Source organism: Fusarium sambucinum, chromosome IV (genome assembly GCF_050947815.1).
Source record: "Fusarium sambucinum isolate potato_lamoka chromosome IV, whole genome shotgun sequence".
Taxonomy (NCBI): domain Eukaryota; kingdom Fungi; phylum Ascomycota; class Sordariomycetes; order Hypocreales; family Nectriaceae; genus Fusarium; species Fusarium sambucinum.
The window spans coordinates 8,123,637-8,149,396 of NC_139291.1; the positions used below are offsets into that span (position 1 = coordinate 8,123,637).

Genomic DNA, 25,760 nt, shown 5'->3' on the forward strand with positions numbered 1-25,760 from the left:
GATCTTCTCCAGGCGCACGTGTCTGTCTTCCTGCTGTCGATCCTCCATCGTAGTCAATTGGGTCTCCCCAGGCTGCTCAAGAATAAGAATACTGACACAGGCTCTAGTAGTTACATTTAGTTTGCATTAAACGCGTCTAATACTTCTAAAAAGACAAATTAATGGTGTCTTGCCGACTGTACGCGAGATCGTGTGGTCAACTTGGGTACAGTAAGATCACGTGCATCTGGTTGGGTGACTCAGCTTCCAGCGAGAACGAAGGCAATTTGACGCGCCTGCGACCAACTTGGGGCAGCTCTCAATTGAACAACTCAATAAAAATAAATAATACCTGATCATGAAGTCCATCAAGATATGAAGGGGAAATATGCAGTTCAAACCGACGTTATGTTACAGCTGCTGTGATAAAACATCAACGCTCGTGCATTTTTCGCGTGTCAAACACCTAGCGATAGCCTGAGTAGGTGTGGAGAGGCTCCTAACACGATAATCCGTAGGTTGACTCTCAATTGGCGCTCAATTAGCCAACTAGATCAAAAATTAAATAAAATCCAATTGACATAGGAATTAAAATGCGCGCGAAAAATGCGCACCAAGAATCGACATTGTGACATGGCTTTTTATGGGAAACATCAAAGATCGTACATTATTTACGTGTGGAACAACTGACGACAGTGTTAAGGTGCGCTGAGTGACGCTGCCAGACAATCCATCGGCTGACAATCCATCAGCTCTTAATCGACCACTACCTCAAGTAAAAATAAATTACACCTGATCAATTAGTCAATTAATATATGGCGATAAAACGCGCATAAGAAAAACGAAGTATTCTCGCAATTAATGCATAGAAACATCAACAATCGTATATGTTCGCGTTTGCGACAACTGTGAACAGCCTGGGGAAGCTGGAGAGGCAACTGACAACTCGACCAACGCAATTAAATTTTAGACCAAACCAAGTAAACAGAATGATTAGACTGCTATCAAAAGATGCGCATTAAAAAACGACGTTATCTTACAACTATTGTCCAGAAACATGCATCCCCGATTCGTGTTCTGGAACTGTCGACTGCCCTGAGTCGCCAGGCAAGACGGCTGACAAGTCACCCGCTCTCAGTTGACCAAACCAATTGAAAACAAATCACGCCCGATCAATTAATGAACCTAATTGAAAATAAATCGCGACCGGTCAATCGGTCAATTAGAATGCGGCGAAAAGATGCGCATTAAGAAATTGACGTATTTTTGCAACTACTGTGTAAAAGCGTGCTTGATCCGCGTTGGAATAACTGTCAATCGCCTGAAGCCGCTGGGATGCTGTTAGAGTACGCCCACCCGGAAGAACAACTCCATGGATTGAGGCTTCAGGCGTTTATGGATCCTCGCTTCCAGAACTTTGACCATGCGGACCCTTGATGACGTGCATTTACTTCGATCACGGTCGCAATGGGATGGGGAGACATTCCCGCCCATTAATTCACTGATGGGGACAGTGGAAACGTTTGGTCGTAGCCGAGGCACGGTCGCGACAAGAGACAGGCCTGCCAGGGCACGGTCGGGCAGAGTCAATTGATCCATGGGGCAAACATCAATTAAATACGTATTAAAATAAATGTTCAATTCTTTTATCACCAACTGCGTATACATAGATAATTATAGAACCCCCCTAATTATTGACAGGATGTAGAATGATGGAAATCGCAGAGAAAAGACGCAACCTCAATTGACGAATCTTACAGCTGGAAAGCACCAGCAGCGAAAGAGGAGAAGAGCAGAGCACCGATGGCGAGGCCAACAGTGCTGATGCCGCTCTTGGGCGCCAAAGAAGGAGCAGCGTTACCAGTCTCGGAAGAGGTCTCACTGCTGGAAGAAGCAGTGCCGGTAGCTGTGCCAGAAGAAGCAGCAGAAGAGCTATCCTCATCATCACCATCCTTATCATCATCGTCCTTGCTGGAAACAACGCTCGCCTGGGCGGTAGCGGGGACATCGGCGTCCTTGGTCTTGGTGGTCTTCTTGCTACCGCTGCAGAAAACGTCGGCGTCGGCAGCGCCCTCACCGAAGAGGCACTTGGAGAGTTCGCCGATGGTCTGGTCGAGGGCGACACAGTAGATGCCGCAGTTGTCGTAGTAGCTGACAATCTTTGCGTCGCCACAGCACTTCTCCATCATGGTGAGGTATTCATCCTTGTAGGGAAGAGCGCAGGTGTTGTCCTGGTTGGGCTGGTTGAAGAGCTGAGCGGCGCAGGCGGTGCTGGCGCTGGGGGATGAAGCGGAGCTGACGGTGGTGGACATTTTGATGAGTGATTGATTGTGATGGAATTAAATTATGTAGATTAAAAGCGACCGTAGGAAGAAAGAATTAACGAATGTCGGTTGTTAATTGGAAATGCGATGGTTGAGAGAAAGAGAAGGGAGGAGGAGGAAAAAACAGTACGCGTCGACAAGCGAAATAATGGATTGTTCGCTTCCAGGGTGGTTCCAGGCCTCGGGCAGCGCATTAAGGGGTTAATCCGGGGTCGATCAGCCTATCATGGTTCGTGAAAGCGGCTCCAAATTTAGAATCCCTCGTATCACTTCCAGGATGTGGGAACACGCCAAGGGGAAAAGGATCCAGTTGCCAGGCAACTTAGGGAAAGGATCAGAGTTTGTGAGATTTTGGTTCAACGGTTATTGCACGCGGATATAAGACGAGTCTGTCTGTTGTTTATCGCAAGAGAGAATGAAAATGTTTGCAATAACGAGAGGGACTTTGGAGGGTGCAAATTAATTGACTGAATGTTCTTTAATTATTTTGCATATCTTCATTAGTGAGATACGCTGACATGCCCAAACATAGAGCCCCTGTCAAGACCAAGATCAGATCAGATGGTGGGAAATTAATTGCGTCATGCACGGACGTTGGAAATTTGTGAGACTCTACGCAGGCTTCATTGAATTGAAGTATTGATGTTTAATTGACTACTGCCGTCAACAACACAATAAAAAATGCCAACAAGCACCAAGACATCTTGTGAACAAGACAGAAAGTCCAAATTCAGTACAGCGATAATAAATATTATGCGCATGATAGGTGAACATGCATCCTCTCAATGGTCGACCGTGGGCGGAGGTTTGAGTGATTCTGCTTTGTCGCTGCAGGGTAGCAGACAGAGAAACAAGACCCGCTCTTGATATCAGATAGCCAATCATACCCAGGTGCGGCTCAATTGACAATACGAGCAAGTTACAAGGACTGTCCCACGGGAACTACTCATCAATTTGTCCAGAGCCAACTCTCAAATGTGGTGTTTCCATCCTGTCAACTACCCGAATTACCAACTACTGGAGAATATGAAGCTGCGTGTGGTCATAATAAAAATGGCTTCAGAGTACTGTCCAGATAAAAGCGAGTCTGATAGGGGTGAAGAATGAAACGAGGAAAGACAGAAGGAGCTCAGTAGAATCTGGAATTTTCATCAAGGAAGCCGCCATAACCGGTGCCTTTAGAGCAGGTATCTACTCTTACTCTTACTGGGTTTTATTACATTGCTTGTCTGATCAAGTTGTCGTAATACTGCTTGTGATTGTCTGTTGTGATGTGAATGATGAAATGACTTGATGAGAATATGAAGAGACTAACTACATACAAGAGATGCGCAACTGAGCTACATAGCTAAAAAATTCAACTACCCTCATGCCCTTGCATTCAATCTTGTTGTTCTGTCGATATCAGGCCCTACATGTGGACTGACATACCTGCTAGTTTCACTCGAGCAACCAAGACAGAGCATACACTCACTGCCAGACCACCCAAGCTGTGTCCTCACCGTCACTCTCTAAAAGCCTCCAACTTGGTCTTCCCATAATACAAACTCCAAGCCCAAAGCGAGTCAACAACAATAATATCAACAAAACTAAAAACAAGACTTCCCCCAAAAACAAACTTGTAATACCACCAAGCATTACCATCATTCAAGTCATCCACCTGACATACGATGGCCCAGGGAAGCACGTAAAGAAGATTACTCGCGAGACTCTGATAAAGATACCATCTCGGTCGTGTCGCAACAAGGATAGTGGCAAGCTGTGTAGACATGGCGTAGAAGACATAGCACCAGTCCAAACTCCGCCACATGTATGCTGTCACTTCGGCTACTTCGTCTGAGCCGCTGATGTATAGTGCAAAAGGCTTGGCGCCGAACAGAGTGAGGAAGACTGCTATGGGGACTTCAAAGATAATTGCGAGTGTTAAAGACCGAAGCGCTGGCTGTATGATGCCTTGCAAGTCTTTAAGTGATGCACGAGGTTTTCGGGTGCTGATGTCCACTCGTCTTCTCCAATCTCCCCAGTTATGCCCAATGAACTGTAACGCAGTGGCTTCCAACGCTTGCACGGGCACCATGATCAAACCCCAGCGGATGGTGTTGAAAACACCCCAAGCTGTAGCATACACGGCGCCGAGGGCAACGATGGTACTGACAAGCCAGAGATACAATGCATTCCTAACAGCTGACTCGGTAAAGAAGATCAAGCCAGGAGGCAGAAGAATCTTGAGACAGTCGAAACTTGGTCGCAGCTTTGTCTCTTGGGGATCGTGTGGTGTATGCTTGACAAAAGACCACGTGTTGGACCACAAGAAATAAACAAGGCCAGCGATAGCTGCGACGAGGTTGCAGACTAATTGGATAGTGCCTTGCATGTTGACAGTGGGTGTGAAGGAACCGACATGGAAGCGAGAGATGATAAGAAAATCGAGGATGATGTTAACGGCGAACTTGACAGTGCTGATAGCCAGAGGAATGTCGGGTTTGTCTAAAGCTCTTGTCGATGTAGAAACGGCTGTCTCCAATGTTCCGGCCAAGACAGTGAATGAAGTGATTCGGACATAAGTCAGGCTTATATCTCTGACTTCAACTGGAACAAAACTCTTTGAGAATGAAGACGCCGCGCCTAAAAAGATAATGCTCAGAATGAGACCAATGAATGTCTGAAATGTAATCAGAGTATGAGTTAGCTGCAAGCGCTGAGCCAGCGACCTCGATGCTTTATCGCCAATGATAACCCAAGCAGCTCGAGGTAACCCTTCATTCACAGCTTCAGAAGCCGTGTTCATATACGTAAACGCATCCGTCAATACAACCATTGACGAGTCAATGTTCGCGACCCATAGCTTAGACAGTGTGCCATAGAGAGCGGGAAGGATGAAGGACGCGAGGTTGAAGAGTAGAGAGCCCGTGTAGTGTGTACGATGAAAGGCTGATGGAGAGATTAAGAGGCGGACACGTCGGGTGATGCTGTTGAAGATCTTCATGCTTGAGGAACATGGGTTTCATTCCCTTTGATGGTGAAGTTGGAAGGATGTAACAGCGGGGAAGTTTGTGCTTGGGGTTGTTGATGGGAATTATTGGAGTTGCCCCTCTTCAGGTGGTCGGCCTCCCGCATAAGCAGCGATACCATAAATGGTAAAAGTAGGAGAGAAATTCTGTTTCGCGAGATAAGAACCACAACATGAGCAATTCTTTAAAATTCCAAGCCGGGGTCGGATTCATAATAGAACCGCTGTCGTTATATACCGCACATTTCCCCGGAATTGAACGGCCGTACCAAGGCCGGGGCAGATTATCGGGACTCACTTTATTGATCACTTATGTATACTATCTAGAAATGATAATGAAAGAAATAAAGGATATAACTGATCGGTCCAAAGTCCATCATACCACTCGTTGAAAGCCAGTTACTTACCACCCAATCAATCCACCGAGGCAAGAGTCATTCAATAGAGGTACCTTCGCTCCACATTGCTTACAGCGTTCGCAGGTCTTTTGCGACACAATGTAGGCTGTTAAAAGACAAGATAGCGGCAGCCTATACTATTCGACTAAGGCCCTTTATATAACTAAACTCAGCCAGCTATCACGAAATGCCTAAACCCTGAGAAGCTAGAAACGCTACGCAAGCAAGCTATCGACCTTTGCACGACTGAACGGCAAGACAGCCTTGCTAAGATCAAGGTGATACATATGTTGAAGTGCCTATACCTGTACTTACAGGGTGGCGTCGTGGTGCAGTCGTACAATCTCATGGAATTGCATGGTAATAAAGTGTAAAGAAAGACTGCTGGCTGCTGCTGAAGTGATATCAACGGGTCACTCATTCTTCTCTGATCTTACAAGTGACCATCTTTTGTGAGTGCTGGAGTAGGTAGCTCTGAGTTCCACCAAGGAGCTCACTATAAATACCCGATAGACTGGATCTTTCGCTTTCTGTTTTGTAGACTAAGAATAAGATATACAGATAGCAAGAGAACATTAGTTGGCCTTACGGCGGAATCTGTTTGGTAACTATTATCTGAACAAGGTTGATCGTTAATGACTACCATTCTCTATTGGCCCTCGCTCAACTACCGGGCGATCGCCCACCCACCATCTGTCTTGGCTTAGCTGTCAAAGCGCTCGGATAAGGTAATTAGTTATTTACCGAGCCATTTACCGTCGTGCGTTCGGATGACGGGTTCGGACTCAGCCGGTGCTTGGACACTCGAAGGATTGTTTGTGCCTTTTTGACTTCCTATTCTAGAATATTCCTCGGAACGTTAATGGTGATATGATAGGATCCATTCGTCCCCAATGGCAAGCAAATAATTTCACCGATATTAAATAGCATTCGAATATGAATGGATGGACAAAGTCCCTTTCCTTATTCTCAACTCATCAATAGCTCGTAGCTTCACTCCAATTAGCTACCATCCCCAACAACAAGTCAACTCTATGGTCCCTGCTTCAACAATGAAGACCTACGCATTCCTAACCTCACTCTTTCCCTCAGGTGCTCTAGCCCAGAGCGCTGTAGCTGATTGCCACCGCGAAAAGTCCCCAGATTGGAAAGACTGTGAGTCTTGAATCTGGCATCACACGGGTGATCAAAACTGACATTGCCGATAATAGGCGACAGTCTCTGGAATACCCTAGGCTGGACAGCTGGCAGCCCTAGGGAAGTTACCCGCAACTGCGGCAGAGACACAGACAGCAAGTCTGGGTGCCTTGTTAACTACGAGGGCTCACTGTGACATCCAAGAAGATCGTCGAGAGTCAATGCAGACGCGATGATCTTGGTGGTCGTTTCACCGACGGACCCAACAAGTAGTTTGAGATTATTCGCTACACGGGTATTCATAGTCCTCGTCGTCGTTCTGTACTATTTGGTTAAGAAGAATATTCTCTCGCCGAATAATAGCGCATCTTTGGAAAGGATCGTGACGTTGCCTTTTCTAAGGTTATTGACCCAGATGACGGCAAGGTCGAGAAGAGAGATGGCAAGTGGATCAACCTTGTCACTCGCCAGGGCGTCATCAAGCCTGGTGAGCGTAAGCGAGTCAACGCCAATGAGCGTGCACCAGGAATTGAGTAGATCTGGGAAGAGTCTTCATCCTACAGCATCGAGGTCGGCGCCACTGCTGGCGTGTCTGCTGGCCTTTTCAATATTGTCGAGGCATCGGTGCAGATCAGCACTAGTTACACTGAGTCGTTCAGTGCCTGTAGTTCTCACAAGTACAGCAGTGGAAAATGTCCCAACAACGCCAATGTCTACTATGCACTTGTGTACACTATATACGAGGGTAAGATTTCTCATCGGGATGGCGTGTACACGATCTGGGTTGTCCAGAATGTGAATGGTGTGCTTGAGGGACGATCTGTTGTTGAGCGTGTTGGAACTACTCCCGCTTAATGGAGACGCGGAGATAGTTGAAACGTTGGGTATTTGTTTCTTCGAAGGAGATGGACTGGGTGGTGGTGGTGAATGGACGTCTGGATAGGCTTCAACAGGGACCTCCCCATCGTGCAGTACTTAGCAAGGATCGAGTTGACTGCAGCATAGGCGAGGGGAGATATGACAAAGCCACGGCAAATAATAAGCAGGATGGTCCAACAGACGGACAAAGAGACAGACAAGCAAGAGATGTCTAGATAAGGCATCTACGTGTGACTTGTAGGAAATTGGGTATATAGATCAAGGAAAAGTCCTCCGTAAAGGTCTTCTTCTTGACATCTAGTTATCTTGCCAATGTCAGCTTTTGCAACGATTTTGTCCGTGTTGATGACTCAGATCCTTGAACCTCTTAACAGGAGATATGTAGGTTGGATTATATTTCATGTAGGTAGAGAAGTACTTGTTAAGTGTTGCAACAATATTCATTTCACTGTAAATCCCTTAATGTATCTAGTTTATGGACTTGTAACAGTTGTTCAAGCAGCTGAAAATGCAAATCTACTCCTTCTTAAGTCACATGCCTGTGGGTGATTAGGCGTACTTTGAACTGCTCTTTATAGATAGTTTTAGTGTTATTTAATGCTGTTTACTCTTATTATCCTAAAATAACAGATAGTAGTTAAGTATTTATATATAAGTAAATAAAGATAAAGGATAAGTTATTATTATTTTTATAATCCTTAAGCTTTTGCCTAGGCCTTTTTAATTTTCTCTAGGTTTTTAATAAAAGTTAATTTATTTATATAAATTAAATTTTTAATAATAATTAAATTTAAAGCTCTCTTAAAATAAGGTTTTTTTTATAATATAACTCTTTTAATATAAACCTTATAATAAAGGTTATAAAGAAAGCTTTTATTATATTAAAAATAATAATAATTTCTTTTTTTTATAATTCTAATTAATATTATTTAATTAAATAAAATTAATTAAGTTAATTAATTCTAGTTTTATTATATATAATTAATTTATTATAATTTTTATATATAATATTAATTATTATTATTAAATTAAAGGCTATTAATTTTAATTATTATTTTAATAGGTTATATTTTAATATAATTAAAATTATAATTAAATATAATAAAGATATTAAGCTATTTATAAAAATAATAAACCTTTATATAATAAAAAAAAAAGATATTTTTATAAAAATTAAGCTAATAGCTTTTATTTATAAATTAGATTTTTTAATTTTATATAAAAAAAATAAGTAAAAAGAAAAAAAAAAAAAATTAAAAAAAAAAAAAGGCTAAAAGAAATATAATAGCTTAAAAAGGTTATTTAAAAAAAAAAGATTAAACTATTTAAATAATAAAATAAATTCCTTAAGGTATTTAATAAGCTAATTATTTTATATAATAAGTAATTTAATTAATTAAAAAGGTAAATAATAATAATAATTAAAGCCTTTAAGTTATAGTATACTAATTATAGCTTAAGATTATAAGTATATAAGGATAGGGTATTAAACCTGCTAAAAGAAGTCTAGATAAAGAAGTATAAAGCTAAAGGCTTAGTATAGATTATCTAGTTAATTAACTAAATAATGCTGCTTCTATGGTGAGAGATTCGTGATGTTATTAACTAGGGGAAGGACAAGTTATAGTAACAGGGGAAGATATCAATAACGAAAAAACAACATCCAAGGTTTCTAAAATGTATCGGACATCAGGTAAAGGTCTTCAGAGGGTGGCAGCCTTCGAAAGTTCTTAATGTTCAAGCTGAATGCTCAATGGGTGTCGTGTTATGCGTCACCAAGTGACCCCCCACTCAGACATACATTTGTGATTTGGAGTACTCATGGGACATTGAAACTGGTTGCAAAATCAACTAAGATAGAGACAGGAACGTCTGGTAAAGTTTGGCGACTTATACGTGGTCTTGAAAAGAGATGTGAACGTGATAACAGCAACCCAGAAGAGGAACAGTAGTCAAATTCGATAAAGCCAGAGGGCACAACATCAGTAGTTTTGACCGACGATACAACCAATACGAAAGATGCGCTGTGCACAACAAAGATTCAAGGTCGTAAGGTCAATCGGGAAGACACGTAAATAGCGTACCTTGGAAGCAAGACGGCGACCATTTTCTGCTATTCATCTAGAGTGGCCAACAGCAATTACATTTCTTGGGCTGGCGTGAGGTATCCTTGGCGACGGGATAACAATTTGCAAAGGGATGGGAGCTGAATAGTCAAACCATAGAAGTTGAACAGTGTTAAAATAACAATACGAATGTTCAGAAAAGCAATAGGCTCAACGTCAATGTTGGAACGAGGTATTAATATACGGCTACCCAGGTTGTATAGTTACGCTATTGCATCAACCCTCAGATGAAACAAAGAACAGTGTAGAGGGTAACTCCATTCATTCATTGGATGTTAGTACTTCGAGATAAGTCGGGCCATTGTTACAGACGACAAGAAGACAGTCGCAGGCTGTTTCATTTTATTGACCTCTTAGTCCTTGTACTAGAATCGCAGTCAGCGTACGTTATTTCTTAGTCGACCTGTCGGAAACACCTGGATCGTTCCAAATGCCGTCGTGAAGCCATAGTCATTTTAGTTGCTGGTGAAGTCAACACGAATTCGCAATTCAAGAATTCACCACAGAACGTGGCAAACCCGCAACCTTGCCGTTGATCTTTGGTGCAGTTACTTGCTGTGAGCCACAGTGTTGAAGGTAGCAGTAATCTTGCGGTCCTCGGGTTAGTTATTCCGTCGTTCCGTGTTTCGATTGCCTTGAAGCTACTGAATCTGTCAAGCCTCCAGCAAAGCCTCACATTAGAGCGGAGATCATTATTGTGAGAAAGATGTAAATATAGACGTTTTCGTTATTTTGTTGCCCATTTCCTAGGCGTTAGGGCGTTCTAAGAAATAATGTACATCATTCGGGTTTTCACGTTTGTTCAGAGGATTACTAGACGTAGAAGATGTCGCTACTATGGGACGCTATGATTGCACTAGAGGACAGACTCTGCTAGAGTTTCTGAAGACGGAAACTGGAACTTAACTCGTGATCTCTTTGAAACCTCTCATTAGTTTGAGTATTCCCAAATCAAACCATATGGAGCTATTGAGACATCACATTGCCTACTGAAACCGTAGATGATAACCATTCAGAGACTTTGACCTACAGAATGGGTTGAGGAACTGAAGTCTACTCATGAATCGAGGCACTCGGTACACTTGAGCATTATTGTTGGTCAATTCTTGATAGTACGATTGGTACCCAAGTTGGGCCTGCATGGAAATAGTCCAGCAACTAACTGTTTTTTTTTGTTTAATCCGCCGCTAATGCTGATCTTCTACTGGCGGTTTGTTTAAATAGATTGCAAACTTTCATCCTCGCCAAGACGTAAGAAGAATGACATGTAACATTATACCAGATCAGGTTGTCACACGAGACAGTTGGCGTCAGAAGAACTCGACGGGGTTTACTGTATGTGTTAAGAAGGGAAACGAGGTGAGCTGAGTCAATTGCCAATCTAGCCAAATGTGTAGACTGCCTCTATTGGATACTTCATCATGACGATAAGGCATGTATTCGCTATTCAAGGTAACATCTTCATTGATACTGCTGGCGCATTATTGAAGGTAATGTAGATTATCCCTAGGGTGGTTGGTAAGACTGACTGACGTCAATTCAATCAGGTAATGAAGTACAGCTGTCGCTGCAGATCTGCAGTCTTGTATAAAGCTCAAAGGTAGGAACATCGCGACTCGAGCCATTCATCGAGACTCTCTTTGACAATCACTCACCTACGATGCAGACTTGGTGACGGATAGTTTGAGACGTGAAAACTTTCGTTATAACACCAGCCACGATCTGTTCTGAAACTTCCCTTACCCATACTCTATTATGGTAGTGTTCCAACGTTGTTCAACTTCATGGGACATTACGGCACTTCCTACGGATACAAGCTGATACGTAAACGTTTTGTAGCCCTCAGACACATGACAACCGATGGTGAGAAACCCACATAGCTTTGATATGATCTAGCCCTAGTTGATAACATCACGAATCTCTCACGATAGAAGCAGCGTTATTTGGTCAATTGACTAGATAATCCGCACCGAGCCTTTGGCTTCGGGCTTCTTCGTCTAGACTTCTTCCAGCAGTCGCGTACTTGTAGTCTCAGGCCACGACCAGCATGACTTTTCAGCCAGCTATAACTCAAAGGCTTCAGCCGCCGTTATCACCTGCCTCTCTAACCAGTTAAACTACTCGTTATATAAGATAGTTAGCTTATTAAGTGCCTTAAGGAACTTATTTTACTATCTAGACGGTTTAACCTTTTCCTCTGAGATAACCTTTTTAAGCTGCTATATTTCCTCTAGCCTCTTTCTTATTTTAACTCTCTCTTTTTTCTCTTCCTCTTGCCTATCCTTTTTATATAAGATTAAGAGATTTAACTTATAAGTAAAGGCTATTAGCTTAATCTTTATAAAAGTATTCTTCTTTTTTATTATATAGAGGTTTATTATTTTTATATATAGCTTAATATCTTTATTATAATTAATTATAGTTTTAATTATATTAAAATATAAGCTATTAAAATAATAATTAGAATTAATAGCCTTTAGCTTAATAATAATAATTAATATTATATATAAGAATTATAATAGGTTAATTATATATAATAAAAGACTAAAATTAATTAACTTTAATTTTATTTAATTAAATAATAATATCTTTAATTTATATTATTATTAGCTTATTAATTAATTAAAGTTATAAAAAGAAAAAATTATTATTATTTTTAATATAATAAAAGCTTTTTTTATAAATTATTTTTATTATAAGATTTATATTAAAAGAGTTATATTATAAAAGAAATTTTATTTTAAAAGAACCTTAGATTTAATTATTATTAAAAATTTAATTTATATAAATAGATTAACCTTTATTAAAAACCTAGAGGAAATTAAGAAGGCCTAGGTAAAAGCTTAAGGATTATAAAAAATAATTAATATAATCTAGCGAGCTTATGGCATATTGCCGTTAGAGCTCTTCCGAGATTTTGGCCGGGGCGGGAGCCAGATGATGTCAACAGCCAATCATGCAAAGTGAGTGCGCCTGCCATTTCGAATTAATCTTCGACGACAAATGCGCGTATAGACAGCCAAACATGGCTTCAGCCCGCCATGAGTCATTGAACAGGCATTGTTCACGTATATCCTGTACATGATATGACAATTGGTGAGACGTTGGGAGGGCCAAGACACCAAACAATATCCATCTTTGCATATCGAACACTGTGATGGTGTTTGAACTACCCATTGACGTGGTACAAACCATTATAAAAGACATGGTGCGCATCTCGTAGGGATGAAGAAGTAGGATGCACACAAGATGCGTGGCACCATGAGACGGCGTTCGATCACAATGAGTGATATAACTACGAGAGACTCTTGGGTAGTAAATATCCGGAAGTTCGCGGCCTCTGTTTCACTGCTGAGTGGCATACCAGCTTCAAGCCCACAGAATATTCAATCATCCAGACGAAACTCGATGTCTAAGTCTTCAATTGTTCCGCAACTGGCAATCCATCCAGATTTGGAGACAGTAGTGACTGCCGTGGGGCTTGAAGAGAGTATGTTGGGAGTTAACTAAAATGTCGAAGATAACTATAGTCCTAACGCTGCTCCAGTGACAGTCATGACTGGCTGAAGTCTCCCCCCAAGGTCATTACTACTTTGTGAAGGAAGTTCTGATATGTCATGCCAGGCTGGAAGTTCACAAGCACTCGACAGTTGTTTGCGTTTCATTGCGCCTGTATGAGTTACCTTTCATGATTAAATCTACATTGCTCTTAATCAAGATACCAGAGAGGTGTGGAAAACCCACTTCTCAACTTATTTCGAGGAATACTCAATTGCATTTTGTATCTATTCCACCTCTCTTAGTGTGACATTCGGGGTCTGGCATCATGCGACAGACATTCCGGCTAAAAGTCAAATTCCAGAATGTAACGTGGCAATAGGTTTTGAAATTAGAATTTGCTAAAAGCATGACTGGGTCGTGCCCCTTCTGGTGTTATTGAGAATATGTTTTATTTCTTGGGGTACATATAGTTGAACTCACTGGTCTTCGTAATCTCACAACATTGTGCAGCTGTTCCTCGAGCTGAAGCCCGATTTCATTCCCATACCAAAAGTCCTGACTAAGCAGACAGTTGTCTTGCTACTTCAATGCAAAGTCGGTACATGTCTCTTGCACGCATCTGACATGTTTTGTGCAAGTACGTAGCACGCAGCATACACGCACTAAAGACGCCTCGGCCCGGCACGACTCAAAAAGCAAAATATTTGACCAGCCGGTGGCAAATAATGCAGTATCTTGTGTCAAATAAGAGGATTTGATGCATTTCGACAAGTGCGTTTTTTGATGCATGCGCGATGGGTGCGTGGCAGTTGCAACATGCAAAACAAACGTCTTTCTCCTGCTTACATTACACGATAACTGTTAGCCAAGTCTTCTGGTATGATTCAGTTTAAATCCATTCTGCAGAGCATCTCGGTCTTGAAAGTGTAAAATGCTGTTGGCCATGTACCACACTTGCAGAGTAGTTGCATGACACTTGCACTGTATTCGAAGCGCATTACTGTAAACTATTGAAAAACATGCTAGTAAAATACTGTTGGACTGATGAGAAACTCGCCCACCTCTTTGTATTGGAGCGTATGCCCTCTACGATCCCTGGTCATAATTATATCTTGACGTGTTAGTGTAATCTAGGTTGTGTTGGTTGTTCTATTGCAGATTGATGTCGAAACGGGTTCGTTTGTATCATGTTTGCAATAAAATGATTTGATCTGGAGACTTCAAATTGTATGGTGCGCTGATACACTGAATATCAATCTGGTATCTCAACGCAGTCAACAATCATCGGGAACACCTGCATGGGTCCGCTCTCTTCATTTGAAAAACGCTTAGTAGAATAATAGGTATCTCGATGTTTGAACCTGCCCTAGACGCAGCAAATAGAAGGCGAACGAAGCTAATCCAATTTCTATCGTCGTCAGCCACATAATAACATTGTCCCTGTTTCTCTACGTACGTAGTGGTTCAACGGGACGAAGGGAGACCGGGTGTAGTTGTCAATTGAAGTGAGTAAACTAGTCACTATAGTCTACGCATATGCTTGACAATTATCGCGACGTATGACCAGGCATCGTTTGCCAAGGTTTTGGACTTGGGTTGTTGTTGATGGTTGGTGTAGGTCATAAATAATATTGTAACGACGTTGGCTGACAGGGAGTATTGGGAACACATCACAAGTATGTGAGGCTGTCTTGCAATATGATTATTCTTTTTGTTTTGAGCTCAATATCGCGATATTATCGTAAGGTTATTTTCTAGCTTTTAAACAGATGTGCATCTGTCCGATAATGGTTATGTTGTGTGATGATGCATTGGCAGGTGTTACGAGTTTGTTACATCATGTCAGTGTTCGTTTCGTAGCATAAACGTTCATCGTACTGTGTTCGGAAGAATCATTAGTTTTTCAGTAAGCCAATACTGTGTGGCAGGCACGGAGAATCTTGACCAATTTGGTGCGTGGGTTCAACAAAACATCACCTCGGGGAATAGGTATAAAGAGCCTGTCTACATTTGACCTTAGGGTATTGAACATCTGTTATAACTGCCCTTGTCGCATAGGGCCGATCGTGATTGAAACTATGCCATTATCCTCCCTTCATGACACAACTAATGACGCATTGTTGAAACATCATGTCGCTGTTGACGGTTCCTACGTACACGCATGACATACTTGTAAGGTCAGATCACCCTCGGCGTATAAGCTAAGCTCCATACCAATCTATCTTGTCAACGTTCAAGATTTCGTAATCCTCATTTTTGTCGACTCTCGTGTAAACGATCGGTTTGTCACTGTATATAACTAGAATCCATCCGGGGTACTCTCAGTTGCTCCTCTCGTACCATGGCATTTCAATACTTCGTTGTACTCTCCGTCATTCATCTCCCACTGTGTCTCAGTCCCATCAATGATAATAAGCCGTCATATCAAGTGTTCTAAGAGCCTCTGTCCTCATCCTGGCTAAAGGTTAATTAGGAAGCTTGGGCGTTATGGCAGGAAGAAGAAAAGAATAGGCATATGGGGCGGCGGTAAGATGAGTAAAGGTAACTCAAGAGCGAATATTACTTCATTTCTCTTGCCAGCAATTATCATAAGTGTTGGCAGGCAATTAAGCAAATAGTGCTGATTCGTCTAGACATGGAATGAATGGCTCGACAAACCCTTGATACTTTCCGGTAGTTCGGATGTATGCGGCCTCATTGATCGTTTTGGAGAAGAAGATACTTTCGTCTCGACGGGCAGAGTCCTCTTCCTGATTCATATGGTCAATATCAACTTTTACCCATGTAGTGCAATTCTCTGTAACTCATAGACTAGACCCACATAATATAAAGACCAAGATGAATTAAAGGGAGAGTAACTGTAGATGGTAGAAATGAGACATAAGTCAAGAGCTATAGTAGCAGCTGGGCATCTGTACGCCGTACCTATCATGTCGATATTGTGCAGGCGAGACTAACGATGTCGAAGTCACATAAGATTCGATCTAACAAGTTCCTGTAAGGACACGACTTAGTTGTTGAGATTATATACTTTCAGGATTCATCTGGAACCCTGGAGACGTGCTCATTGCTTTAATTCACGAACACTGGGTATCCTGAGATGGTGACCGCGTGCCCAATCGACGAACAGTTGCAGTACTTAAACAAAGCCATGTAGTCATCAGGTATTGAGCGGACGAGGCCGCATATTAAAATGCCGTCTGGCCACGTTGGAAACAGAGGAGCTTTTCAAAAACACCATAGAAAAAGTCTTTAAGTTATCATTTTAACGTCGAGTTTCCCATCTTCTTAGAATTAAGCTACAAATGTAGTGGTGGCTACCCATATTACTTAATTCTACTGGAACGGTAACAAATATATTACTATATGAACAATGCATATTTACGAGACACTTACATGTAATGAGTGACGCACGACGCAGCAGATCCTGAGTCATGGATACTGATAAGAGCACTTAAATATGAGCCCGAGTGTAGCGTTGGAATCAATACCGTTGGCCGTTTCATGTGCCCTTCGTACAAATAGTTGACCAAGGACCGGCATATGCTGGACAACAACATGCTAAACAAAACATCGAGAAGATTAGGACGTTCAACGGGCCCATTAACATCAAATGTAAAAACGGGTACTTGAAATCTCCCGGTCCTAGTCGTGTAGGTTTCCGAGGTATTATACAAAATGTGAAAGGGCTCCACTACATATACGAATGCTCTCACCAAGCGGTAACGATCTTGAGCCTCTATATCGAAACATTCGCAGACTCGTGCAATAATCTGATCCTGTATCTACATTCCAATACGGTCTGAATAGGTATCTAATCCAATTCCTTTGCATAAGATACAACAACGTCATCGGTACTCAGTCTAATGGGGCTGTGAGAAGGCATGTCCTACTACTGTGGGCTTTTATTGACAATCTGCTACGAGTTCGACAAGTAGCTTAAGACACATAGCCCAAGACCCGATATCCACGTCAAGGTGAACACGTACATAGACAAGAGCATGGATTCGTACATGGACATTTTCTCCGAACAAGGCCTTCTGGAAGCCGGCCATATAAATGACACCACGACCATTCGCAGTGCTATTCGTTGGTATACTGTTGTTTAGACGTTCGCATCGTTGCATAGAATTAGCAGGCCTTTCTTTCTCGTGAGGACTACTTCCGCTTCTGCCGACAACAACGAGATAGCCTTGAAAATCGTGAACGGATCTATGGGTGCTGTAATCGATAGCGCCCAATCTATTATCATTAGACACGTGAACAATCTTGCCCAAGACGAATGAGGCAGAAATAAAACGACTGAGATATGTGGATCCATACCTGATATAGCAGCAAGAGTTGACCCTGAAACTCAAAAACAGTGTGATAGCCACACTTCGAGACGTCACGAATTGAAAAAGAGAATAACTGAAATGGTCTCAGTACAAATGTGCAGATCCATGTCTTGTAAACATGTGAGACGACGATGGCTCTTGTGCTTTGTCTCATTTCCAAACCTGACGGTCCCCATCGAAAACTTATCGAACATTCGACATGTATAGGTTTCTTTTGAAAGATGATAAGTTGTTGCGATACACAGGCGATGCAGCTTTCTTGGCATCGTAGTGATTGGAATGAGATGAGCTGGACCGTGCAAACCTTAATCGTTACTTTCCCCACTTCTGGAAGTGAAATGACCAGGGGGATTCCAGCGCTGCAAGTAACCTGCGTTGCCACTACGTTACATATGCAAGTATCGTGCAAGTCGTTGGGCTACTGATTCTCAGAACAATGAATCAATTTCGTATTGAACATTTCAATTACATGGCACTTGTGGACTTCCAGCGGTCAAAGCTACCGGATTGACGGACCTACAATATACTGGCAGTTCACCTGCCGCTAACTCACAGACAACCGGCCACGGTCCAAATGTCATCATTTTCTTCACTACATCCAATAGAAAGGTTCGATATTGGTCAATCATTTTCATCCCGCAGATAGAATGACATTCATGTTCGATTTGATTGGCTGCACCATCTTTGCAGCGAAAACGCAATCAGGACGCAACGTTGCGTGCGTCGTGCAGGGGTGGTGCATGGATTCTGCATGCACTCGATTCAAGTGGATCGTCTTAGTTCATGGTGAACAAGATCCTCAATTTGTGTTCTTGAAAGGTTATTCCATCATTCAGCAAACAGTTTTGCATCTCAAGGACATTTGTTTTACTTGGATCATACAAATAGTTGTTGAAGTTTTAACCTTACACAGAGTTGACAAGTGAGACTACAGCTGGCGTCCTTTCTTGTTTTAGTAATAGCACAATGCAATTACAATATGTCTGTTTATATTATGCCGTATTTCTAGCGCTTGAGTTTAAAGATTTTATATAATGTAGACGATGGATATCTACTGTTGATGAACGACTGGAAATGGGTATCTAGACACGTGTTGCTCTGGTCCTCCACGGTGACATATTATCCCATTAGTGAAGATGAAAATCTATTCCTGTTTCGGACCTGCCATCCTTGTCATATTTGTCTCTTCTGCTAAGTCTTTGTCTGTCTTGAAGTTTAATGCTGTAGACAATCATCTTCACAAACATAGGTCGCCTAACCCTGATGTTCATTCCGTACCATGTGCTACACAACCATTTGGAATGGTTAATAATTTCCATTCTTGGAACATAGGACTAGGACGTACCTTTGAAGAGTTTGAAATGCTCGGCATGGACGGGAGATCGTGAAACGAAACATGAATATTCGGAATCTGAGGATGACAATGAGAAATATCATTTCCACATGGAATGTACATAATATCATTTGATAGATAGGACTGGAATTCCTTCCTCGGAAATGATGAGATTCTCCAGGGTTTATTTCGAAAAACAGGTGCTGCTCTTAGTCTCTTCCCACGCCTTTGACTTCGAAGAATGACGACTTATATAGCCATACTAACGAATACCCAACTGCTTGCTCAATCATTACCACAATATCTCAGGTTCAGTTTCTCATATTCCCGTTCAACGCGCTCGCGTTCCTTCTTCTTGTGTCGATTGCATAACCCTTTCAAGTGTGGACCGTATTTCACTTTCGTTTCCCTTTCAGAAACACAAAAGACCTTTCGGCATACGTAGCAGTATCTTCTTTCTACACCTAGACGCAGAAATTGTCGAATATGGTACCAAAGAACGCAGAAATTGGGGCCACAAATCTGACATATGAAGTAATGTGGGCGATTAGGGGATATATGTTCCCAGTCTCTCGTGTCTACGGCGAATGGCCCAATGCCGAGTTTGTTCAGTGGTAGTGAGTCCGGGAAGCGTTGGCGATAGATGGGGTAGAACTGTTTCGAGGCAAGTCCAAAGCAGACGATATCGAATGGGTGGAGCTGATTAAATATCATATTGTGTAGCTCGGCTGGGAGATTTAAAATCGGCTGCGGTGGATTGCCGATGACAAGGGCAGTGCCGTCTGAGGCTGCAGTATTCATAATTGCTGGAACAGAGTAGAGTAGTGGCTCTTGCGGTGTTGGGTTGAACGTCTTTCCAGTTGCTGGTATTGAGTTGGTTTGGGAATCTGTATTGGAAGACGGTGGTGAAGTACGAAAAGGTTGGAGTTAGGTGCGGAGCAGAGAGATATTTATATGTGTCAGAGAAGCTTATTTCCTGATGCCTTGGCGAGCGTGACTCTTAGTTCAGAATGGAAGTTTATGGTTCAGGAATTTATGTTTATCTGAGGAATTCATCGTTAGCTGCACAAAACCAAAGAAGCCTGAATTAATGCTTGTATCAGAACAAATGCACTTCATCATTTCTTCCCCTATTTAATAGCATATCCGTCCCAAAGAGCACTGTTATTCTATTATAACATCTCTACGTATCCTACAGATTCGCAATGCAATGAATGCTGTAAAGGTCGGACAATCTTTGGCGGCTATCATTTGCAAATATCTTTGAAGGGAAATTGGAAAGTGACTTGGCAAAACCCAAGGCATCAGTTCAATTCTTAATTGTAGTTCTTCAAGACATTGATACATGCAATGTGTCGACAGGAAGCATGTTGCAGCTGCGAGACTGTGTTTAGGTAACAAATATTTAATTTCGACGTTGGATGTCTCAATAAGAGTTAATAGGTAAGAAGCATTAATTATAAACCTTGAAAGCCATGAGTTTTAATTATCTACCATTAGAATCAGATAATTCGATCCTCTGTCTCTTGTGTTCTAATACATCTAATACATCTGGTACATTTGTTGCTTTCCACAACTCGTCAGACAAATCCAATGAATGCCTCAAAAAGCTGTGGGGATCGCCATGAGCGTCTATTTGCAGACGTAGAACCTCCGTGCACCAAAGACGATCGTTCGTAAATTGCTTGAAATGTGATTTACACAATTGAATACGACCGCTGTCATAATTCTTCGACCTGCGCACAAATCTCCTGCAAATATAGCAATATTGCCATTTTGCGCCAAACCAACTTTCGATATGGTAGTGCAAGAGACAAACTGGGCTGTTGCATTTCAAGCAAAATGCAGTACTTCGTTTATGCTTGCGGAGATTTGTCCACCCCCATATTCCTTCTATAGGCCCGTCACCGCGTGTGTTAAGTGAAACGGGAACTTTGAAGCGTAGACGGTAGATTGGATATAACTCGTTTGAGCTGAGCCCGAGGCTCGTGCTGTCAATTGCGTCGAGGTAATCGAATATCATGTGGTGAAGTTCGCGAGGAATACGTAAAAGCGGGCATTGCTGTCTATTGATGACTTTCTTTTCATCGGCAGATAACATGGTGTTTTCCGTATCACTGGTCAATAGACCAGAGAACAGGATGTGAAGTTGACGTTTTTGAAAATCGTTCATGTTGACGTTGTTGATGGACAGGTGTTAACTATGTGTGATAGGAAGAACGTGAAGAAAGAAGAAGTTTTAGAAACAGGAAGAGACGGCAGCGCGTTTATATATTTCAAAATAAAGTTACTACTCTACACTTTACCCATTAAAACTCTCTGTAGGGCATTATTAGACTTGGAAAATTGTGAACAACCATTAACCAAAAGACGCCGAAAGCATACGTAAGTTTGAAGAGATTGGCTTTAAAGGTCTAAGAATCGGGGTACTAATGATTTGTTCAAACACACGCACTTAGTTTAGGACAACATTCCTTTTTTTGTTGAGTTTAAAAGACACATGATAAGTTTTGAAGAATATTTCTAAATCTGACCTGGTTACTATTTGGTTGGTCACGGGCTATGCCAGGAAAAATATGAACTCCGTAAGATAAAAAGGAAACAACAAAGGAATTCACCAATAAGCATCATCTTGATGTCACTCATATCATAGAACAGTCTCTATACGTCCATTCCAACTCTTATTTGGCCTCGGCGTAGGTCATCTGAATACTGACACCCTTCTCGTTATGAGCTTCAGCAACAGGTACATTGACAACAGTAACCCGAGATCCGGTATCACTCCTGGAAGTGACATTACTGCTGGAAGAGTCCACCTTTGTAGTGTTTATGTCAACTGAAGGCGCATGCCAGAGAGCGAGGGTATACTCTGTTCCGATCATTGAGGTGAGATCACCGAAGCCGTCGAAGGGTGACTTGATGGTGACGGTACGATTGAACTTGACTCCAGTCTGTTCATTAGACGATCGAGTGATCTTGGAAAATTTAGTAAGAGACGTTGTTTGATTGTTATAGCAACGTACCTGGGAGATATTGACTTGGCAGTATTTATTGGCTGCTTTCTCATCGCTGACCTTGAGGCCGGGACCAACCAGTGGAGCACTGTCTCGCGAGATACCGTCGTCGAGGTACATGATATATGTCTATCAAGCGTCAGCTTAGACTAATATCAGACTCGTCAAGTTGTACTCACGTTATCCTTCCCAGGGTAAACATGTAGAGTAATCGGATTGGCATCCTGTGCAGGAAGCGAAGGATCAGGGATGTAGTCCCGGACTTTGATCTTAGGAATGATGGCGCCCTCACGGATATACATCGGTGTGATGTAGGGCAGTTGAGAATCCTGATCACTGATGCGACAGTCATACTCAATTCGGCTTCCACCATTGGAAGGTTCAAGCAGAGGAGCGCCAAGATCTTCATCGGGTCGCAAGTTCATGGTGTACCACTTGTCTGGGTAGGGGAGATACAACTTGCGGGTGCGACGCTTGGATTGGGGGACCAAGGCTGGTGCTACGAGGAGATCGTTGCGGACCATGTACTGGCTGCGAGTGAAGGTTTGGTTCTGACTGGTTAGCAAGGTACAGGTTCGAGGTAGGGGTGAACTCACATCAGCACTAAAGAGACTTCGGTCGATGTCGTCGGTAATGACCTGGAATGAACATTAGCAACATCTTGTGCAAGAGTGGATATGACTTACCATGGCTCTTGCGATTGGCAGTCCAGTAACCATATTCTCAAACATAGCATCATACATCAGCTGCATCAAGCTGTATCGCAGTCGAATCAGGTAACGACAGACCGGAAGCACAGCACGGTAGATCATCGCTTCCTGTCCTTGGAACCTCGAGCTGTTCTCCTCGTAATACTTCTGGTACGCATACGGCTCTTGGAATAGCTTACCATCCTTCCTCATTGTTCCTTTCCTCGGACCATCAATCCAATCACGTCTCTTGGTGTAGTGGTTCCTAAACCATGGAAGAAGCGAGTAGGCAGAGTACCAGCGGATGAGTAGTTCAGGGTTGGCAAAGTCACGCTCAGAGTCGATAAACTCGAAACCACCGACATCTTGGCCGGAGATAGTGATACCCGACATCCCAAGGGCAAGAACCTGGGCGACTGAGATATCAAGAAATTCCCATGTAGAGGCGTTGTCACCTGTCCATAGACCAGCGAAACGATGACTGCCGACGAAACTTCCGCGACCAATGATGAAGTTGCGTCTGTTCTCACGCCACTCGAGAGCTGGACTGACTTTGTGGATGTTGTTCAAGCCGTGATAAGTGGCTTTGTGCAGATTATAACTGTAGAGTGACCAGATCTCGATGGCCTTTTTGCGGGTGGCCTTGGTGGAGTCTTGAGACCAACCATCCGAGTCAAGGTTGAGACGGAACGGGAGACTGCTGTCGTTAGTGGATGTATCGTTGGAAACTTGAAGTTGACCTCACTTACCCTTTCATATCACCGTACTCTTCAGCGATGCAAGGTCCAGTCATATCCTGCCAGACGAAATCCAGTCCACACTCAAACAGATACTGATACTGTTTACCCCACCACCTTCGAACGTCCTTGTTGTTCAAGTTGGGATAGTGGCCAGGGTGACCATTTCCCCATCCATAGAAAACACCTCCATGGAAAGGCTTCTGACTGTTGAAGTTGTCTTCAAACTTTGATTTGTCTTCTTCGAAGTAGGGAGGTTTCTGCGTGTTGGGGTTGAGGAAGATCTGATTTCCGACGGACCATCCCATATAACGCTGGTCCCACACGTTCGGAGCCGAAGGATCAACGTCGCGGTCATCTTTGATGAAGCGTCCATCCTTTATACCGTCATTGAGAGTTGTGTAGGTGTCACTGGGAACCGAATTGATGTATGGAGTAATGTTGGTGCTACACTTGACACCCTGCTCCCTCAGAGTCTTGAACATCTGAACAGGATCGGGGAAGTGCTTGTCTCGTTTGTCAATAGTAAATGTACGGTAGTCATCCTGCATGTCTACATCAATGTGCATACCATCAATTGGAAAGCCGCACTTGCGATACTCAGCGACTGATTCGAGTACGGATTCCTGACTGTCGTAGCCGTAGCAGGCCTGGTGATAGCCGAGAACATAACGTGGCTTGAGACGAGGTTTTCCGACAATGGAAGTGTAAGAAGTGATGAGATCCTGCATGCTGTCTGCAGCGACCATGATAGCGCGAAAGCTGTTGAAGCGCGTCGCGACGCGAATTGCACCTGTATCCTTGACACCTACATCAACACAGATGTGGGAATAATTGTCAATGAATGTGGAGACCTGTGATCGATATCCGGGGTGGGAGTCAACCTCGATCCAGAATGGCTCTGAGTGATAAAGAGGTTCACGATCATCGTGAGGTCCTTTTCCATAAACGTTCTGGTACCTCATGTTGTCAAAGTCTGGAGATGTTAGTATTACACCAGCACCAAGTCAATGATATTTGTACTTACTGAAGTAGTTCATGTAGGTCTTCTTCTTGAACAAGTTCTTCCCACCCTGCTCACCAAAACCCATAAAGTTCGCAGTGACTGACTTCTCAATAGACAGAACTGTAGCTCGTTCGGTATACTGGAGACCTCGGGGTTGGGTCTTCCAAATCATGGTAGCCTGTGCGCCCGCAGTTCGAGGAAGCTCCAGTTGTTTAGAGCTTCCAGAGGTGACGCTCTGAAGCTCTGGGAGTTTCTCGGCAGGCGGGTTGCTTTCGAGTACGCGAACGACGATGATCTGGAAAGGATCTCGTTGTATCCAGATTTGCAATTGGACTTGTCGATTGGGGGTGTTGGGGTTCAGGACGGACTGAAAGATGATGTATTGAGGATCTTCGACCATTTCAACACCCCACTTGATGTTCTCCAGACCATCGAGGGTCTGAATGAGACCACCTGGACCACCTAGAGTGTCCTTGATAATGGTCCGGCTATTTGACGATTAGTGACATCTGACAAGTCGATTGGTTTTGGTAGCTTACGTGTTGAAGTCGGTAAAGTCCTCACCGCTTCGGTTGTTAGGGTCGAAACGGATTTGCCAAACCTTGGGTCTCATAAACTGAATTAAGAGAAGAGAGCCGTCTTCAAAGCGGAAAATGCGACCGTGGGTGCAAGCAGGGTTCGGCTTTCCATCACCCAGAAGTTGGTCATTCTGATTGAAAGTGATTGTTCGAGGGCGCTTGACTTGAGTAGCACCCGAGTCAATACCCTGGAAGAAATCGTCCGACTTGACAAAGATGTAAGGATCAAGAAGCTTTGTATCCTCTGCCCAACCCATGGTGATAATTCAACTGGGTTGCTATCTTGGAGTCTTAACGAAAGATTTGGGTGGCTGACGGACAGTGATGAAGAGGAAGAGAGTGTGGAATTGGGAGAAAAAGAGATGGGTGAGGCTCTCGTATTCATAGACGAATGAGTTTGTCTTGGTTGCTCAGCTTTCCTGTTGTGCAACAATTTCACGGTCTGTGATTGATTGAGGATGCTGACATTCCAGTAATATTGCGGTGAAAAGGCCCTTCTTACTCACGTATGCATTCGTGTCATTGCGGACATAAATTGACCACCGTTATTGGTCAATTGTTCATCGCTTAGCGAGTGCGGATGTCCTGAACTGATGCTACCCTACAAAGACATCTCCGGTCAGATCCTTCATCTAAAGAACCTCGTCAGGGATATCGTAGTCTCATGCGATATGGACGCTACTATCACTAGAGTAATTGCAAGGCATTACGT

The 25,760-nt window shown here is 42.8% G+C and overlaps 4 protein-coding genes across 4 annotated transcripts; 1 reads left to right on the plus strand and 3 right to left on the minus strand.

Moving 5' to 3' along the window:
* Positions 1–1,733: 1,733 nt before the first annotated feature.
* Positions 1,734–2,291, minus strand: FSST1_002624 (uncharacterized protein; the record flags this gene model as incomplete). The annotated part of the gene is made up of 1 exon (XM_083228631.1): positions 1,734–2,291. One exon carries the CDS (start codon positions 2,289–2,291, stop codon positions 1,734–1,736), a length of 558 nt encoding a protein of 185 aa, XP_083092806.1.
* A 1,516-nt stretch (positions 2,292–3,807) lies between these two features.
* On the minus strand, positions 3,808–5,289 carry FSST1_002625 (uncharacterized protein; the record flags this gene model as incomplete). The annotated part of the gene is made up of 1 exon (XM_083228632.1): positions 3,808–5,289. The coding sequence occupies one exon, from the start codon at positions 5,287–5,289 to the stop codon at positions 3,808–3,810; it is 1,482 nt and encodes a 493-aa protein (XP_083092807.1).
* Positions 5,290–6,655: 1,366 nt separating this feature from the next.
* Positions 6,656–7,703, plus strand: FSST1_002626 (uncharacterized protein; the record flags this gene model as incomplete). The annotated part of the gene is made up of 4 exons (XM_083228633.1): positions 6,656–6,866; positions 6,923–7,020; positions 7,212–7,341; positions 7,396–7,703. The coding sequence occupies 4 exons, from the start codon at positions 6,656–6,658 to the stop codon at positions 7,701–7,703; spliced, it is 747 nt and encodes a 248-aa protein (XP_083092808.1).
* A 14,002-nt stretch (positions 7,704–21,705) lies between these two features.
* On the minus strand, positions 21,706–25,305 carry FSST1_002627 (uncharacterized protein; the record flags this gene model as incomplete). Its single annotated transcript, XM_083228634.1, has 7 exons — positions 21,706–21,999; positions 22,048–22,167; positions 22,218–22,676; positions 22,725–23,427; positions 23,477–24,440; positions 24,492–24,958; positions 25,010–25,305. 7 exons carry the CDS (start codon positions 25,303–25,305, stop codon positions 21,706–21,708), a joined length of 3,303 nt encoding a protein of 1,100 aa, XP_083092809.1.
* Between the last annotated feature and the right edge of the window lie 455 nt (positions 25,306–25,760).